Here is a 19,948-nt window from a genome sequence, read left to right on the forward strand (position 1 = left end):
CCTGGTCTTCTCAAACCAGGACAGCAACCAAACTGCTGAAGGGTCTGGAGAGCAATTCCTCTGAAGAGAGGCTGAGGGAACTGGGAATGTTTGGTTTGGAGAAGAGGAGGCTGTGAGGAGACCTTATCACTCTCTACAACTACCTGAAAGGAGGTTATAGCAAGGTGGGTGCTGGCCTCTTCTCTCAAGTGAATAATGATAGGACCAGACAAAGTGGCCTGAAGTTGTACCAGGGGAGGTTTAGACTAGATATTAGGAAGAATTTATTTACTGAGAGACTAGTCAGGCATTGGAATGGACTGCCCAGGTAAGTGGTAGCATCACCAGTCCCTGGGAGTATTTAAAATCCATGTAGATGAGGCACTTCAGGATATGCTTTAGTGGGCATAGTGATACAGACTGATATATGCATTTTACTTACCTTATTGGGAGGGAATATTGAAGGTTGGACACACTGATCTTAGTGGTCGTTATCAACCATGGCAGTTCTGTGATTCTGTAAGAACTGACAATGACAGGATCTGCTAGCCCTGAAAATGATGGTATAGTAAATAGCAGAGTAACAATTAACACAGAAAGCAAATGCAAAGGTAATAAACACAGAATAGATTAGTGAAAGAGTTAAGGGCAAAAAGCATTTTCTTGAGACAAATAATCCCTGAAGACAAGGACAATTGTGAGAAAACAGCACAGGTAACAGTAGCTTTCATTTACTAGTAGTTCTCTTTTGGTTCAAAGGAAGTTACAAATAAGTGAACACACATCAACAAACATTAGTTCGTCCAAAAAGAATCTCCAAACCCTACCAATCATTAAGACAGTAAAGAGGAGATTAATTAGGTCAGGTTGTTTTTTGCATTCTTGGACTTGACCAGTATTCTTATCTCACCCCGCTTCTGTTTTAAGCTCAGAAATGAGTGAAAGAAACCTTCTATGCATGCTTGCCTTTACACAGCTGAAGATTTTTTAAGACTTATGTTGAAATGCAGCAGGCAAAGCCCAGGCAACAACATGCTAAATTACACAAAATGTGTGAGAAATGAACTCTGACTCTGCTGAACACAGTGACTTAAATAACATTTTAATAGTCTGAGAGATCCAAAAGGCCCGACAGAACGTCACTAGGCTGTATTGAAATCTGGCCTAAAATGAAAGTATAGAATGTATTAATGAGCAAAGCAATGCAAAAGACATGCTATGGAATTTGAAATGTGTCCTGACTGGTGTAAATTATTATTATTATTACTATTATTTATTATTATTATTATTATTATTATTATTATTATTATTATTATTATATTATTATTATTATTATCATTATCATTATCATTATCATTATCATTATCATTATCATTATCATTATTATTATCATTATTATCATTATTATAATATTAGTAATAAATATGTTCTACACAGTCTTTCCCTTATCATAGAAGTACATAATGCCTGTCCTGTGTGAGCATGTCTCAAACCTAGTTTGATATGGTGAAAAATGAGTTATGTGGGTTACCAAATCAAAAATTGGAGTAATATTTCTGTTTATCACATATTCATTTCACACATTTCGTTTCACACATTTCACATATTTCATTTTCGGCTTAGAATTGTGCATTAAGTTTTCCAGATAACACTGACTCATTTCATATATTGTAAGAGATACGATAGATTAAAAATGTGTTTTGCACTACTATAAATATGAGAAAGATGTTTTTTATTTTAAGTAAATGAGCAACTGAAACAGAAAAAGGAAGTAAATGGACTTTTAAATCACAATACCCTCATCTTACTGTATAAGTGTCAAAATAAGCCATGGTCTATTCACTAGTTTCATGATCAAATACTCTATTTGACTTTAAATGACTACATCTACCAGAGCCTTGCCAGTGCTGTGCATGTGCTGATCTGTCCTTGTAGAGGCTCCTGATAGAGTCTTCTAGGACATCAGTTCTTTCTCTAACCCGATGACTATCAGGAAGCTTTAGCTATTTGGGTTATTTTAATACTAGGAATTGCTTACAGTTAATCATGAACTAGAAAATTATTTGGCAAGATCAGCAGACCCATACAAGAGAGGGTAGTTCTCAGTAAGATATTTGGACAAGGAGATCCATTTTGAATTGCTGAGAAAGAAGGCATGCTTTCATTGCACCTTTTACAGCCTAATGTTAAAAACCCCTGAATGCTCAATAATAGTCTATAAAATACAGCTAACTATTGGTTCATGCATATTGAATAATCATGCAATGAACAACAGACAACATTGTCAGACAGAGAAGGCTTGTGAGATTTTTATATTAAATATGCTAGGCAAATAAACTATAGAAATATGAAAAGTAAGTTTTAAGTCTGGCATTCTATCTGGAAGTAATTTGTAAAGCAAATTTTGTGAATCAAAATGTTATTGTCTTTGCAACTAAAAGCATATGAATGAAAATGTTTTGACTCTGAATGGAGAATTTGAAAGGTAAGACGTTTGAAAACTGTACTAAAATCTTCTTTTTAAATGCAACCACAGGTTTTTCTTTCCTGTGAGACCTATTCTACTGATGCTTGCAACTGCTTTGATTGGACTGAAATGAGTGTTTCAAGACATTGTTACTGATACTATTTTTCATCATGTGTATATTTAACAGATGTAACATTATATTTTTTTTTTTTGACATTTCAGGGCTTTGCACAGTATTCTGTACTCTTTTATGGTTATTACAACAACCAGAGGACTATTGGATGGCTCAAGTTCAGGATGCCTCTTTCGTATTTTCTTGTTGGAGTTGGAACTATTGGCTACAGCTTTATGATTGTTATTCGAACGTAAGTTCTCCTTGGCTCTGGAATAAAATGCACTCAAAAAGGCAGATAGTAACTCTGTTTTTCACTGAGACTGTCTTTTTAAAAATATGATAATCATAAGGACAGGACGATGCAAGATCAAGTGCAAGGTCAAAGTCATGTAGGATACCTTCAGACTGTATTTATATAGCTGTTTTCTAGCCAGCAGCTGTGTGGCCATGTTGTGGAAGTGGGAAAAATCTATCCTGAAGTAACAGATCATTTCTTTCCTGCAACTTCAAAGTGAAAAATGAAAACTAAGAGACAAGACCTGTCAGCCCACCTTTTCATAATACTCTGCATCTAGTGTAATGTCAGGTAACATCTAGGAAATTCACTTGTTCTACCTTTAATAATACCTTTTGTAAGTTAAAATCTTTGAAGAAAGAAGAAGACAAGAAAGACAGGCACAGATGGCAAATAATTCCTGTGTGTTATCTTACAGTCAGCAGTAAATGATTATCAGGAAGATTACAGGGTTTAGGTTACATTTGTCCAGTGATGTAGAAGAATTAATGCTACTGGAAATGGTAAGGGTTTAATGGAAAGGGTTTAATTTTTCCATTCATGCAGAATGGAAAATAATCCCCAGCAGTGTGAAAACTATGCTTCATATAATGAAAACCCATAACTTTTAACAGTAGAAAGCATAGGGGTATGTGAAACAGGGCCTGGGCAATATAACTGATGATAATTGGCCTTTTGGCTCTCAAATTCTGGACCTGAATTTTGTCTTAGGATCAATATTTAAAAAAACCCAAAATATTATTTCATCATCAAATTCACTTTTTGAACAAAGTGTAGTTATTCTGACAGTTTTGAAGGAGATAGGTCACTAATGAATACATTTCCTAATACTCTTGAGTCAAGTATTGTGACCACCTACCACAGTAATAGTTATCTATAGTGGTGGCTTTAAAGATGCCCAGGGTAAAAAAACTTCACTTTGCAGGTCAATACTCAAGGACATTTGTGAATATAGACAAAAATGCAGACAATATAGACAAAAATATAGAGAAAAATGCAGTTAACCTTCCACTGTATTGTGCTGAAGCCAGTGTTTTTCATTTGCACAAGCACTACATTGATTCATGGTCTGTTTCTCAAATAATACATTGTTTTATGTAAATTTCCTGGTGGAAAAGGACTTAGGAGTGTGGGTTGACAGCTGGCTGAACATGAGCCATCAGTGTGCCCAGGAGGCCAAGAAGGACAACAGCATCCTGGCTTGTATCAGCACTAGTGTGGCCAACAGGATAAGGAAGTGGTTGTCCCCCTGTGCCTGGCACTGGTGAGGCTGCACCTGGAATACTGTGTTCAGTTCTGTGGTGCTTCAGGGGATGATTTATAGGTTAAGGTGTTGTATGACTGACAGTTGGACTTGATGATCTTGAAGATCCTTTACAGCCATGGTGATTCTATGATTCTAAAATCTCTGATCCTTCTGTATGTGAACAATTAAAAAAACTCCACCCACCCAACTGTGGTGTCACTTTATGACAGCTCAGAGGTATTTTCTATATTATTTATTTACTATTCTCTTCCTAGATATAGGAGGACTTTTACTGGACTTTTTAAAATGTGGCATGTAAAATGTATTGATACTAATAACATTATTCTGCTGTTAGTGAACCTTAAAATAGGAGTTGCCTTTACCAATGCAGAAGCAAGACCACTATTATTGCACAAATGATAACACTTTGAAACACAGAAATTAGAAAATCTGCAGCTTTCTGTTTGAAAAATCTTCTTTGTATTTTTGTAATTGAGTTTCTTATCCTGCAGAATTGCTCCAGGGTGTTAATGAAATAAATTCATTCTTTCTCATCAGAATATGAAAAATTCATCCTTCTCTCTCATTTCAGGCAGAACTTTCCAGATTTTTTTTCAGAGCAATATTAGAATTAAGGAACAATTAAAAAGTCGTGCTCACGTAGCAGAACTAGTTATAACAAGTCTCCCCTTGTCTTTCTGGCTTTTATAGAATGGCAAAGAATGCAAATGAAGATGGTGGTGGGGATGATAATTCTTTTAGTTTCAGCTGGAAAATGTTCACAAGCTGGGACTACTTGATTGGGAATCCTGAAACAGCAGATAACAAGTTTGCCTCCATCACAACAAGCTTTAAGGTAAAATAGAGCTCACTAAGGAGAGGTAATTTTACTTGTCTTTCACATGGGCGTGAATCAGACAGAACTCAAGTCAACTATTAGCTGTGCCTGGGGTCTAGTAGTTTAAACTAGAATTGGACAGCACTGAACAATTCGCATCTGTTTTTTGTCCCTTGCCATCTTAATTTTTTTCTTGTTGAGTTTGGAGAAAAACCTCAACCCCTAATGGCATTTTTTGTGTTCTCAGTTACTGCAGGATTGGTTTTAGAGAAAATATTCTACGATAAATATAATCTTTTTCTAAACTCTGATGGCTTCCTATTTCTATGGTGCTTCCCTGAAAAACGTCTTTTTAAAACACCGCTGTGAAAACAGTGAAGGAGATATATTCTATCTGTTAAATGTGCCTCTATTCTGGGGTGACTGGAACACACCAGTGCAGCATTGAAAGGAATATTTAATTTTCAGTGTAATAATGAACAGGGAATATACTGAAAAGTTGTGATGAGTGGAAATGAGCAAGTTGCTAGACTTGAAGTCACAGTGACAACACATAACATTGGAGCTGGAGGACCAAGCACCAGCTGCCCTGTCTCACTCAGCACCCTTACTTTCTGCAGTGTTGTTATGAAAATATAACACCATATTCTGCTCACTCTCCCAACTGTGGGCACAAAAAATAACAGCACTCAAAATCAATAGAAATAAAAGATCCCAGGAAAACAAATATTGAAGAAATACTGACTGAAAGCACTGAAACTGTGTGAGCTTTCCCTGACCGTCTACAAAGGTCAGTTGCTGAAAGCTGTTTGGAGAGGAATAAAAATCAGGTGAGACACAGACTTATTTTTGAGAAATAAACTCATGAAGCTTCTCTGTGATCTTTGAAAATGCTTAAGGAATCCCGGAGAGAAAGGTTGATGTATTGGCTTAGGTGAGGTCATGGGAGTTTTTCTCAAAAGTTGTGATCTCCTTTCATTTATATAACAAATTAAAGTTATAAGAAAAGAACCATTAAGAGTATTTATTACAATGCAGGAGTTCAGGTTCCATTGTGAGCAGCTGATCTCCATACCAAAGGGAGAAGCTCTAACCAAACTTCCTTTTAAAGAGGACACTTCAGAACAAAAGCTTTTTTATCTGGAAAACCAGGAGCTGGATATTATAGCTACAAAAGAATCTTAGTAACTCTCAGTGCTGGCCAAGGGTAAATGTGAAGCAAACATTTTATTCTGCAGCCTGAACTGTGCACTAGTTGCCTTTTCTGGGATTCCTACACATAGACTCTTTTAATTCCTTCCAAATTTCTGACTTTCAGAATAAAACTTTTTGTTCTTTTCTCACAAATGCCCATCTTTAAAAAGTGACAATTTTGTTTCTGGCAACTGGTCACAAATTTATCATTCTGGGCCATTCAGCCTCAAACACCTTGCAAACTCCCAGAATGTGCTGTATCCTTTTTTGGCACATTAGTACAAGCATCTCAAGACTCAGTGGGGACACCCTCAGCAGAATAAAATTGAACTCCTGGGAGCCAAACACCCAGGGTCTGCCACAGTCGCAACCAGATTTCATGAGACAATTTAAGCTCAGCTCAAAAACGGTGCCCAGGGATGCATTTACATCTTTGTAATTAATTACATTTTTGTAATTAATTACATCTTTGTAATTACATCTTTGTAATTACATCTTTACATCTTTGTAATTTATTAAACTGACTTATAAGAACTGGGGAAGTAATGTGGAGTCTTGACCATTAAAGTATTCATAAAATTATTTTCTTTTTAACAAGTGCAGGAATCGATATTGGAGGAGCAGGAAAGCCGAAAAGAGGAAAATATTCACTTGACCCGATTCCTGAGGGTTCTTGCTAACTTCCTAGCCCTCTGCACACTTGCTGGGAGTGGCTACCTCATCTTTTTTGTTGTCCGAAGATCCCAGAAATTTGCCCTGGAAGGCCTGGAGAACTACGGGTGGTGGGAAAGAAATGAAGTTTGTGCTATTACATTTCTAAAATAGATGTGGTTTGGAACTCTGTTTCTGCACTATGCATGTTCTTTTTTTTTTTTTTTTTTTTTCCTGAAAATTTAAGTACTCAACAGCGTGTGTGGTAAATGCCTAAGAAAAGAGCTGATCTTGTATCTTTTCTTCCTGCTTAATTAAAATTATCTTTTTTTTTTTCCTCTTTTTTCTTTTTTTTCCCCCAAATGTCCCTTTGTGTTTAGTTTTGATTCAACACCTTTACTTTACCCCTCTGTGCTCTTAGGATTGTTTTTCAGCCACTCCCTTGACTCAGAAGATCTCCTCAAGGTGCCTGCTCTCATGTTGCTTTTTTCCTGAGACTGGGTCAAGCAAAGTGGCTGCTGCATGGGCACACCCAGAGTAATCTGGGGCTTCATGGATACAATTACAGTATATCAATAAGTCAGAACTCATGCATTCCAGTTGCAACTGACCAGTCCAAGAGCCCAATAGCATTTTTTTTGTTTGTTTGTTTAATTTGCTTTCTCCTAGAGCAGGTACAGCCCTGCCTGATAGAAATGCCTAATGAAAGTGATAATGTTTGCTGAAACAGTGTGCTGTAAGCCCCTGAGGTCAGTGTTACTGTATGAAATCCTGGGCAGATTTTTTTTCTTAGCAAATACACTGTTGTGTATGTGATAAAACTAGCTGTTTGTTACTTAAGGTTCACCTCAGATGGAGTATAAAGTAGATGCCTGATTTAAAGTAAGGCAAAAAAATTGCTAGACACAGTGGAAAAAGGAAAACCAATCCCTAATTTTCAACACCAAAACCTGACAGAGAAAATAACATAAAAAAATCCAGGGCTGGAACCCAGAAAAGTGAGGTTGTTGAGATTGGGTTAAGTTACTTAATAAAGTTAGATCATTTAGATCTGTTGGGAAGGAAAAGCCATGCACTGTGACTTCTTGGGTTAAAGCAACACGAGCTGGAAATATGTCAACAGACTAGCAGATGAAAACAGTTCAGAAGGAATTAATCTGTGTCTCAGTTTAACGGTGTGGTAACAGATTTGAACTAACAAGAACTTTGCTACTGAAAGCTGCTATATTAGATTATGCTGCAATCTGGAAAGTTGTTAAACATATGCATGTTTACAGTAATTACTTTTCTTTTATATGCTTTACAAAAAAATACTTCTAAGGAAACATTGAACTAAGATCTGAAGTAGGTGTGTCTCTAAAAGAGATGAGATAAAGCAATATTGCCATTAGTCAGCTAAAGATTTTTTCCTTTGGGCAGGTAATAAACATATTTGTGGCATACAAAATATTGCCCTTAACTGGATATGAATATTTAATTAGATACATTTGTCTTTGTAACAGCCATTTAAGCATTTTTCTTATTATCTAGATCAAGCTCTCTTATGTTAGAATAATTTAAAAGTGTATTGAGATTTGATCAGGCAAAAACCCGACACTTATTGTACTACTCAGAGCCAATGCAGTGCAGCTCTTACAGTTCAAGCAATAGTATATAAAAATTAACATTCTTCATAAAAATATTAAACTCCTTCTGTAAGAAATTTATTTTCATTACATTGGATGTATTAAGGGTTTTAAAAAAATTTTACATATACTTATGGTGCCCTTGGAGTAATCCGGGGTAAATACACTTCATATAATCTATTCATGAAGCTCACAAAGTGTCACTGGTGACTTTGTGAATGAAACCTTTTCTCCCTGTCTGTCTTTCTCTGTCATAATGTTGTAAGTTTTTAAACTTTCTCTTCATATGAGCAATACCTAGTTCTGTCAGATCATAGTTTGGAGAAAACTGTCTAGTGAATCACAGAGAGCAGAAAATTAATGGAAGCAAGCATATTGGGACTGGTGAGGGATTTCATCAGACTTTGCTGATACTCCTCATTCATGGCTGTGGCCTGATGGTTAATCATAGATAAATAATTATTCTTAATCATGTGAAAATTTCCCCATGACTGTGGAAATTTTAGCAAAATGGAGAATAATGCCACTTATTCCCTTGGAAGCCTGAATTGGATTAAAATTGCTAAACAAAATTGATTTTTCTCATTTGATAGAAGATATTTTGCAGAGATAGAAGGAAATATGACCATGGAACTCAAGTACTGAAGTACTCTATTTTCTCAAATAGATTTCTGTACTCCTTAAAAATAAAGCTACTTAAAAGCAGAGAAAACTTATGTGGAGACAGACTGATTTCTCTGAACTAGAATTTTACACATTATTTTTTTCCAGCCAAAAAAAGTATAGCTTTAAAATTTTAGATCATGCAAGCTGTAAAAATCCCATAGATCTTTAGCCAAAAATATTTTGCTATTTACCTCAATGCTCCTAGTTGTGGATGTGCACTACATTTACTCTGAAGTAAATGAACTGTTAATGTTCTATTTGATTGTAGAAATCATCAGGCAGCTTTATTAGTATGAAATAGAATTTCTAATTCTTATTTATTTTTTAAGATCTGTTCCGTATTTACTAGAAAAATAAATCTTTATTAGCGCTTCCTGCAGCAGGAGTTAGATAGACCTCTGACTAATGCAATAATTATTAGTGGAAACTGACTTATTTTGGTGGAAGCTATGATTTATTTTAGCTAGACTAGTTGCTCTTAATTAACATTTAACCAAGAAAAAAATCTGTGTTCAATATTTAATGTTGCTTTGGCACAATTTGTTATGCTGGGGGGCTGGTGTTTAGATGTGATTGCAGTATTAGTATTTTTCACCAGATTCCCAACAGCTGGAAAAGCTTGTGTAAGCAGCAATACAGTTTTCAGAGTGTCATCCAGAGACTTCATTGTTCATTTCTTAGGGAAATTTCTATCTCAGTCAAGCAGACTGGACTTTTGAGATTCACTCAGGAGACAGTGAATATAAGACCACATCATCTGTCAACAATAACTCTTCCATGTCTGTATGCTGGCATGCTGCCCCTCTTCTGGCATATAATTCTACAATTTTTAAATCACACAGGGTGGTGAAACTGTCCTTAATTAAAAAGTGGAAGAAAATCTGACCCAGCACTGGAACTTCAAGTGAATAAGAAGTCCTGAATATAAATCAAATGCTTTCTGAAATCAAACCATATTAAAGTAGCTAAAATTTAACAGACAATTCAATGGCTGATTTCTTTGTTCAGCAAAATTACTTATAAGAAACTAAAATTATAATAATATGGTATCCATGAAAATATATGGAATATTTATGCTTTTATCATATAGAACCCATCATAGGGTTTTGACTTTCGAAAACTGAGTGTGCTACCTTTGCCTCAGTAAAACATCACATTTTTGGTTTTGATAATTTCTCACTTTTCACTTTGTGAGTTTCTATACTTCACTTTACTCTTCATCTTATCTCCAGAATGAGAAATTCTCTTGAGATGGGGATAAATATTCTCCTGAAGAGTCCAGAACATATCTTTTCTAGCAAAATACATATTTTTTATGTATTCCAATAAAAGAATGAAGGTACATCAAATGAGTTGAGCAGAAGCCAGCTTTGGCTATGAATGCTGAAATTTACATCTGTTTGAAGGAAGTTAAGGCAAAGAGAAACCATCTAGAGGTTACCTGACTGAACAAGTAACCAGACAATATAGTTGGAGTCTAGGACTTATTATTCATATATGTTTTTGGTCATCCTTGGGTATCTACTGGGCTAGGCCATAATTTGGTGTGACCCAGGACATCTCCTCTTATGCACACATTTGGCCCTTGAAATTGTTTCCACAGGAAAATACTCAACACCAGAGACAGTGAGGATGCTGATATGAAATTCAGCAGCATCACAACAGTACTGAACAATTTTGTTGACAGAGAGGATATTACCATAAGTTTGAATGCTTAGAATTCATGATTGGTTGTGTTGGCTGCAGGTGACCCTGCAGCTTTGCCATCTAGGGCCATTTTGACCATAACTTCTTTGATTTAATGGTGACTGAGACAATATGTGCTACAAAATATGTTAGATACTTTAAAGAATTTAAGATGAAAAAGGTTACAAAGTTCATTATGAAGAAAAATCTAACCAGTATTTTGGTCACCAACAACTTACCACCATCTAAAAGTACCAAAAAAATAGAAATATCCACAGTTGTCATAAGAGGAAATTTTTTTCAAAGTATTAATGAATACAACTCAACACAGCTGCTAATGCAATAAGTTAAAGATGGCAGGAGATTAAAACATAAATTCTGCCTAATTTCAAATGCAAGTGCTTCAAGAGTCAATAGCCACAAGTTTTCTGGTTGATTGTTTATTTTTGAGTGTTATAAGGTAAGAGTGACTTCCTAATATTTTAATAAGGTAATCCCAGTTAGAAATAACCTACAAAATAATCTACATATTTCCTATAAGTAACACAGAAAGCGCTACTAATTGCATACAACTACAAAATTCAATAATTAGCTCCAGAATGCACTAAAAACCAAGAACAGAAAAAAAACCAACTGTGAAAATAAAGCAATTTATTTATTTTTATTAAGAACACCATTATCATGGATGAAACATCTTAAGAGTGGGAATATATATATTTGTAAGTGGATGAATCTTTTTTTTTTGGCATAATACCTTTTGCTGCCATATTATATCTGAGAAGAAAAAGTGGTCCTAAATCTCTTGGTAGCAGGAAGTTAGATATGTGTTAAATTTTATAGTCGTTCAATCAAAATGTATTCCAGCATGACTGAGAAATGTTAGTTTCAGAGCAAGTGGAAAACTAGAGTTTGGTGAACAATTAAGTTTTTTGTGAATAAATAAATTATTGTAACTAGTTATTTTATCTCAAATAAACATCTTTCCTTTTTCACACAATGTTTGGGAGTCAGATGGAGACAATGTTTTTCCATTTCTTGTTTTTTTATTTTTAGCCCCTTAAAAGCATACTATTTTTAATGGCATTTTATTTTAAATTGAAATTTAATAACCTCACTCTTAAACCTTTTCATTTTTATTTTTTTTTTAATTTTGGCTGACACAATGAATTAGGACCAATAGGTTCAAGTAGATCTGAAATAATTTTCAGCAATCTCTTAGGAATGTTAGAATGCCTCTCTTGTCTGTAGAATTTATAAGCTATGCTGTATTCAAGACAGTTACCTGGTTTTCTCAGGTTATTTTCAGTAAGCATTTTCTGTTTCCATACTGCTAAGATAAATAAGTTAATCTTACTCATGTCTTCTAAGAAAATCAGGGAGAAAGAAGCAGGGCTGATTTGAATTTGGTTATGTAATGAGGCCATGAGCTCTTATATTGACTAGAGAGGAGGGGTGTCAACAATTGCATGAAATTCAGCAAAAGCAAGTGCCAGATTCTCCACCTAAGATAGGGTTATCCTTGTTGTATGAACAAATCTGGGGAGAGGAGAGCAGCCCTGTGGAAAGAGATCCTGGGGATCTGGGTTGGTGGCAAGATGAATATGAGTCAAAAGTGTGTCCTTGCAGCCAAAAGGGCCAACTGTGTCCTGGGGTGCATCAAGCACAACAGAGCCAGCACGGCGAGGGAGGTGATTGTCCCACTCTATGCTGCACTGGTTCTGCCCAAACTTGAGTACTGTGTACAGTTTTGTGTGCCTCAGCACAGGACAGACATCAAACTATTAGAGGGTGTGCAAAGAAGGGCAATAAAGATGTTGAAAGGTCTCTGGGGCAAGACTTACAAGGAGCTGATAAGGTTACTTGGTTTGTCCAGCTTGGAGAAGAGAAGGGTGAGGGTTGGCCTCATGGTCATCTACAAGTTCCTCATGGGAGGCGGTGGAGGGGGAGGTACTGATCTTCTCTCTCTGGGCACCACTGACAGAACATGAGGAAATGGAATGAAGCTGTGTTAAGGGACGTTTGGAGAGAGAGTGGCTGATCACTGGACAGGCTCTGCAGGGACAGGCACTGGTCATGGCACCAAATCTGTCAGATTTCAATCTGGATAATGCTCTGTCACATGTCTTAGTCCTAGACAGTCCTGCATGGAGGAGGGAGCTGGACTCAGTGATCCTTATGGACTCAATGATCCCTTCTGACTCAACATATTCTATCATTTTGTGACATCTAGAAATAACTTTGGTTAAGATCCAAGAGAAATTTAATTGAGTTAAAGATTTTTGTAGGAAAGCATTTATGTGTCTATTGGTAACATGGTACAAATGTAGCATAAACCAGTACTGGAAATAGGTTTTGCTAAGTTCTCCAGTGGTAAAATGGTTAAAATGTAGGTTCTACAATGAATTACTAACATCTGATTATTTTTGAAGGTCTAAGTGAAATGCAAAATTAATAAAATATCTCATATCTTCAGTAGATTACAACTGACTTTTAATCCCTTTCTTTCTCTGCGAAAATATTGTGTGACTCCCAGAGTGAATTTTGGTTTTCATGAGATCAAAACTAAATAAAAAGTAGGAATGGAATACCCCTGCTACACAAATCAATAATGATAAAAGAACTTGCAACTAACATACTAACATTTCACTGTAATTTTTTTTTTTTTTTTTTTTTCCCCTCCTCTCAGGTGAATATGGTCATGTCACTTTTAGGAATGTTTTGTCCAACTTTATTTGATGTAATTAGTTCTCTGGAAAACTACCACCCTCGCATAGCTCTAAGATGGCAGCTGGGCCGAATCTTTGCTCTTTTCCTTGGCAATCTCTACACTTTCATTATCGCCTTAATGGATGAAATCAATCTCAAGGCAAGCTATTTACTTTCCTTCATTATTTTTTACATGTAACTGGACAAGGATGAGGATTTCCAGCTAGTTACTGACATGTCAGTGAAAGACATTCTATTCTTATTGTGCTGTAAATCACATCCATGTCTGAGCTGCTAATGGAAAACTTTGAGCAGAAAAGGTTGAGAGTTAGTAACAAGCTCATTATTTTTTTGTTGTTTTTATTGTTGGCTTTTGTTTCTATGTATTTCTTAGTTGGAAGAAGAAAAGATAGTCAAGTATAACATGACAATATGGGAAGCCAGTCTGTACAATGGTACTATTCCAGAAAATTCAACTGCTCCTCCAATACAGGTGGACCCTGCAGATGTTCCCAGAGGGCCATGCTGGGAAACAATGGTAGGACAGGTAATGTGACTGCTTTGAATTCATATTTGAAAACAGATTATACCCTGTTACACGACATTGTATCTAAGTCCTCTTTATTTCTGCTAATAAATGATACCAAGTCAGGAAAATGTCAGGAAAAGCTGATGTGGGAGTTTTTCCTGAGCTAAAAAGCTGTGAAAAAAATATTTGATTTTCTTTGGACTCTAGGGAGTTTTGTCTTAAAGTAGCCAAAAAAGCTGAAAGCATTCTCAGAGAACTGTAGAATGGTTTGGACTGGGAGGCATCTTAAAGATCATCAAGATCTAAACCTCCTGGATGGACAGGGACACCTCTCACTAGACAAGGTTGCACAGCCCCTACATCTTTTTCATTATTGTCTTCATTTACCTTCTTCTTCTTCGTCCTGTCTTTCACTTGCAAAACCTGTTTAGCAATTTTTAAAATCTGGATTAATCACAACCCTTAATAGATTTGCTAATTCTATTAGAATCAGGCAAAACCATTTTCTGACTACAACAATCCTACAGAAAAGGGAGGAAAAAAAAAGAAGTAGCTTAAGAAAAGATATATGTGTAAGGTATTGCTTATAGCAGTGTGCTTTTGAGAAGGCATCTCTGCCTGTAACCAACTGTGGCAAAACATATTGCAAAAGAACAATTATATTTTAATGGTAAATCTGCTCAAACATTTTATTTGATTCAGTTGAACATATTTTCTTGTTACTTAATAATATAAAATGTCATTTTGAAAGAATCTTCAAACATTTTCCTTTCCTCTATTCCATTATACCCCATTGTTGTTTTATGCATTGAAATGAATTAACTACTTAATCACAGGTTCTGCTGTTCTATTACTCTAGCAAGATCATCATCTGCAATATCTCTCCTCCTGACTAAATAAATCATTAATGGAGAAACGAGAGTCAGGAAAAACTGCCTCTCTGTTCTTTTCACTGGTGCTAAATATTAGGCTTAGAACATCAAGAGGTCATCTATGCACTAATTTTGTCCTTAATTTCAAACCAGAGATAACAATATCTTTTTGAGCCATTTGGGGTAGGCCTGTTACAGTAGGGTTTAGTGGCACTCACTAAAATAGAAGTAGAGGAATGAGGATTTCTGATAGAATTTTCTTCTTTCCTCTCAATATGCACTGGGATTTGGTGCTCCTTGAGAAATCAAGCTGTTCTTGCTGCAGTCAAAGGTGTCAAAAGCAGCTTAAGATACCAGTTCAGATGTCTGTTACCAAAGTGATCTTCATGGGAAGCCTTTCCCAGTCTAATCAGACTGGAAGTCTTCTCTGTTAATATGACTGCAAATTAAAAACAAGGATACCTCTAACAAACAAGGGACGGTTTTCTCCAGACAGTTTTCAGAAGTGGTAAATGCAGAGGAGATGCAGAGTCTTTTTCCATGTCAAAGCAAGGTGAGCACAATTAGGGATCTAGCCCACCATTTCATTATATTGTAATTATTAATTTGTTAAATATATTCTGAACATAAAATTTTGCTCCAACAGGAATTTGTGCGACTGACAGTCTCTGACACGATGACAACATACGTTACTATTCTAATTGGAGATTTCTTGAGAGCTGTCTTTGTTAGGTTTTTCAACTACTGCTGGTGCTGGGACTTGGAATATGGATTCGTATGTATACGATTTCCTATTTTAAATGTCTTTGGCAGATTAGCACTTCACCTTTTTTTGTAGTAAGACACATTTCCCTTTCAGTCCTACAGAGTTAACAGTTGGCTAGGTGTACCACCTTCAAAATCCCTATACATAATTATGTTATATTTTTCTCATAATTTGTTTTGCCTTAGTATTTGTCTTATACTTTAGACTTCAGTAACTTTAGGACATGTTGGGAAATATCTGGAGATGATAATATCTGGAAATATCTCCTTTCAGCCATCATATTCTGAGTTTGATATAAGTGGAAATGTGCTGGGACTGATCTTTAACCAAGGTATGATCTGGTAAGTGTGGCAAAGAATGTTGCATCATCAGGACTACAAAATTTAGCTGTACCTGTAAAGATTATTCTGAAATTCTCATCCTGACACATCACTTTAATTGGATGGGAGTGAAATGCAGTAAATAACAATCTCTAATACACTGCAATGAATGGGACCACTTCAAAAGTAGTTCTGGGCTAAGGTTATGGGAACATATGTATCAGAATTTTGCAATGAGCTGGTAAGATAAACCATGAAATAGGTATGTGGATGAATCTTATCCTTTTGTTGAAAGCTGCTTACTAGAACAAGCATCTGGCCTATACTGTTTTGCTTTGAAATTCAGCCTTTCAAAATACCTTACTACTTGTGTGCCTTGTAAAAAAAAGGCCTTAAAACAAATGTATGCACACTTATCTGTGCAGGCATGTGAACGTGCATAAAATGCTACTGCTGCAATATTAGTCCTTTGCTCTAGAGTAGTGGTCTATGTTTCATCCCATTTTTGGACTTAACATGAGTAGTAAAGAATGCCAGCATACAGAGCCCTGGTAAAAGATTCTCAGTATTCCTCAGGAACTGCCCTCTTCAAACACTGATAATATGCCAAAGTTAATTCCTGTTAAGGGCTAGTTTTCACCTTTAAAATTACTTTGCTGATCAGACGTTGCTTGGTGAAAGCCCCCACTTCTGTAAAGTCCAAAGATTATGTGTTGTGAGAATGTCAAAAAATTGACACAGCAGCACCATGGGCTTGTTCAAAAGGTTGGTATATTTCTGAGGATGAGCATGGCACTGCTTACAGTCTGGTAGGGGCGGCATGCCTTAGGGCTGGAGGGAGCCCATCCTTGCTGCTGACATGTGAGGCACAAAGGTTGCATTCTCTACCATAGAAAAACAGCTTAGGTTTGCAATTGGTGTGTTACTATCTACCTTTGGACTGGTATTCTAATTTCTGATAGGGAATATTTCTCAGGCTGAAAACGATGAGGCCGTAGCATAAAGCCTGCTTGAAATTTTATGCACAATTGATAGCACTAATACTTTATACTACTATGATTAACACTCTGGAAGACAGTAGGGAAATAATTCTTTACCTGACAGACATTGAGGACTGGTTGAGTGTGTCGATTCTTTATTATTCTCCAATAAAATTTCTATACATATATATAATTTTTATACTTTGTTGTAGATGAGAATTTATTTTTGTGTACAAGAGAAATCATGCAGTTAGGACAACTCTCTTTCTCTCTGTTTTCAAAAATCAAGTGAGATGCAAATAATTTGTAGGTGTTCTCCATATTAGTAATCTTTGGCAAATTTTTTTCTGCCGTATAACAAAAGTTGTACTGAAATACTACGATAAAAGCCATGAATTACCCAGAATCAGAAATGCTTGAAACTAAGGAGTATTTTGCAACTGGTTTCGATGAGGGTATGGAACAGGGCCACGAGGTTCTCTGTCCATTCAGCTGTAGACTAGCAAACCCTTGTCTTTTAATTGAAAATATATGAAAATTGGAAGGAGTGATACTAACATGAGTCCATCGTAATATTCCTGTACTTGGTGGGTCTTTGCAGCCATGTTAATATAATTCCTATATACAAACTGAAGTATGGAAAAGGAAAGCAACTCAGACTTTTTCACCTGGACAGTTACTAAAGTAAAAACAGATTCTTGATCACTCTGTATCATTTGGTGGGGCTAATGAAAATAATTCCTCTTCAGTCAGCATAACACAAGAAATGACATGCAATAAAAATAAAACTGTCCCAACAGTTTCAGTGTCATGACCATGCAACCACACATAGTAAGGAAAAACAGTATTTAGCAGAGTCAATAAAGAGTTTGTTCAAATGAAACACTAACTAACCATGGCAGCTGAAGTAATATAAATGTCAATATTAAGCAAAAATATCCTCCCTAAAATGGTGTTGGTGTATTAAGGAAAATGAGAAAGAATAAATCTGATTAATTTGGTAATACGTAGCTTTAGGGCTATCCTTTATTATGCAGCAACAGTCAGATGATACTTGACCTGAAGAGCTGAAGTAAGAGTAGATAACATTTCATCAGGTGATTTTTTAATTTGCTGACAAAAATGTCTTTGTAACTTTGAATTTACTGTGAATTCTCTACATATATAATTTCTTCTTTAAGAATGAAGAGTCAAAACCAGTTAAAAAAAAAAAAAAAAGGTTGTTTTATTAACTTGATTTCTGACTGCAAAATTTCAAAGTGCACAGTGTGTCTTTGCAAAGCAGATAACACAGGGAATGGGTGGCATATTTAGGAAAGCTGAAGTCCTTCAGCAAAGAGGTTATTATTTTCTTTCCTTCTTTTCTAGGATGGGATCTTTTTATGCTCCATGTCTGCCAGCAATCAATGTGTTCCGCCTCCACACTTCCATGTACCTTCAGTGCTGGGCAGTGATGTGTTGCAATGTCCCCCAAGAGAGGGTCTTCAAGGCTTCTAGATCCAATAACTTCTATATGGCCATGCTGCTTTTCATCCTCTTTCTCTCCACACTGCCTGCTGTGTACACCATTGTATCCATCCCACCATCTTTTGACTGTGGTCCTTTCAGGTTTTTACATTTTACACCCATCTTTTGTAATGATGTCATGAACTGCCTCATCACGCTGAATGTTCCAGTAAAGAAAAAAGGGATTCTATAATAAGTATCAACACCTGATAGGCTGGATGTTTAAATGTGTCACATTTATCATTGTGGATAATTCCTGAAGCTAGAATCCTAGAAAACTAACATAAAAGACATAAAACATATCATTACTATCGTAATTAAGTCAGAAATAATTTTTGAAGAGTAGTGCAGTAACCTGTTACTCATCTCAGGTCTTCTGGCTTGTCAGTAATGGCTTTCCAGAAATTGCTATATACGCCTTGTAGGACATATGGTGTGCTAAACATACTGCTGGTGCTGTCTTGGGCTGCTCTGACTCTCTCCAGCTGCCACAGTATTTCATGCATCTGTATTTCTGCTGTGAAGCTGAACCTGTTTCTGGCTTTAAAACCTCCATGTTCATTAGTCCCTTCTGAAAACTTAGGCCTGCCTTGCTGGTGCAAACATGTGCCATGTATTTAAGCTATCTTAGATTTCAGCACACTTGGTCCTATCTGTGCACACTACTTAGAAATTCCAGGACCGTTTTAGTATTTTTACATTCAATGTAAAACAATCACGAATATACAAAGACAGTCAATATATGAAATTGAAAAAATTTAAAGGACTTTAGTTTTGAACAAAGTATTAGCAAAGTAAAGTAGAAGCAGCAAAAGGGACATCCTGATTCCAGTGACAGGTTTGATTAATACAGTACAGTTGTGAGAAAATGGCATCTACAATGGATGGAAGTGGAGTGGAGAGAAAGAACTGGTGTGAAGAGGAATTGTGCCTGAAACCTTTTTACATTACTGGGAAAACTGTAAAGTTTGAGAACAAACACTTAAGGAAAAGACCTATTTGTCAGAAATGCATTACAAGACCTGAAAAGGGGTGACATAAGAACTCAATGTCTGGAATATCAGGTGACAACTTGGCGACAATTCAACCAACTAAAACTACTAGTTAGTGTCAATACACATGAAGACCCATTTCATGTAAGAAACTTCAAAATCTGTAGTGTGAAGCACAGTCAAAAGCAAAATAAGCCAGAAGGGACTTTTGGAACACCTACTAAAATACATATGTAGAAAAACTTAACTTTAATGATGTAGGGAGAAAATACTTTCTAGATTAAGGGCCATGGGACAATCATGCATGAAGATTATTAGATTGCTTTAAAAATAGCAAAAATATCCTAGCACACAGCCCCTGACTTCTATATCATTGGCACACAGCAAACAGAAAGGGCAATTAGACTCAACAGTGCTGAATAGAAACTAATTGCAAGTAGGGCATTTATTTGTTATCGATTATACAAAGATGGGATTTGAATTTTTCACCAGCACTTCATAAAGCACAAATTACA

At 36.0% G+C, this 19,948-nt stretch overlaps 1 protein-coding gene across 1 annotated transcript in view; it reads left to right on the forward strand.

Annotated features, from left to right (window-relative positions):
• The window catches only part of TMC1 (transmembrane channel like 1), a 55,099-nt gene that overhangs the window by 29,925 nt on the left and 5,226 nt on the right, over positions 1-19,948 (forward strand). Inside the window, exons 9-16 of the mRNA XM_071730576.1 lie at positions 2,669-2,811; positions 4,814-4,958; positions 6,738-6,932; positions 13,449-13,628; positions 13,863-14,015; positions 15,516-15,644; positions 15,909-15,976; positions 18,304-18,543. Of these exons, the coding sequence (XP_071586677.1) occupies positions 2,669-2,811; positions 4,814-4,958; positions 6,738-6,932; positions 13,449-13,628; positions 13,863-14,015; positions 15,516-15,644; positions 15,909-15,976; positions 18,304-18,543 (1,253 nt within the window). The remainder of the gene's footprint in view (positions 1-2,668; positions 2,812-4,813; positions 4,959-6,737; positions 6,933-13,448; positions 13,629-13,862; positions 14,016-15,515; positions 15,645-15,908; positions 15,977-18,303; positions 18,544-19,948) is intronic.

The sequence above is a fragment of the Heliangelus exortis genome, chromosome Z (genome assembly GCF_036169615.1).
Source record: "Heliangelus exortis chromosome Z, bHelExo1.hap1, whole genome shotgun sequence".
NCBI lineage: Eukaryota > Metazoa > Chordata > Aves > Apodiformes > Trochilidae > Heliangelus > Heliangelus exortis.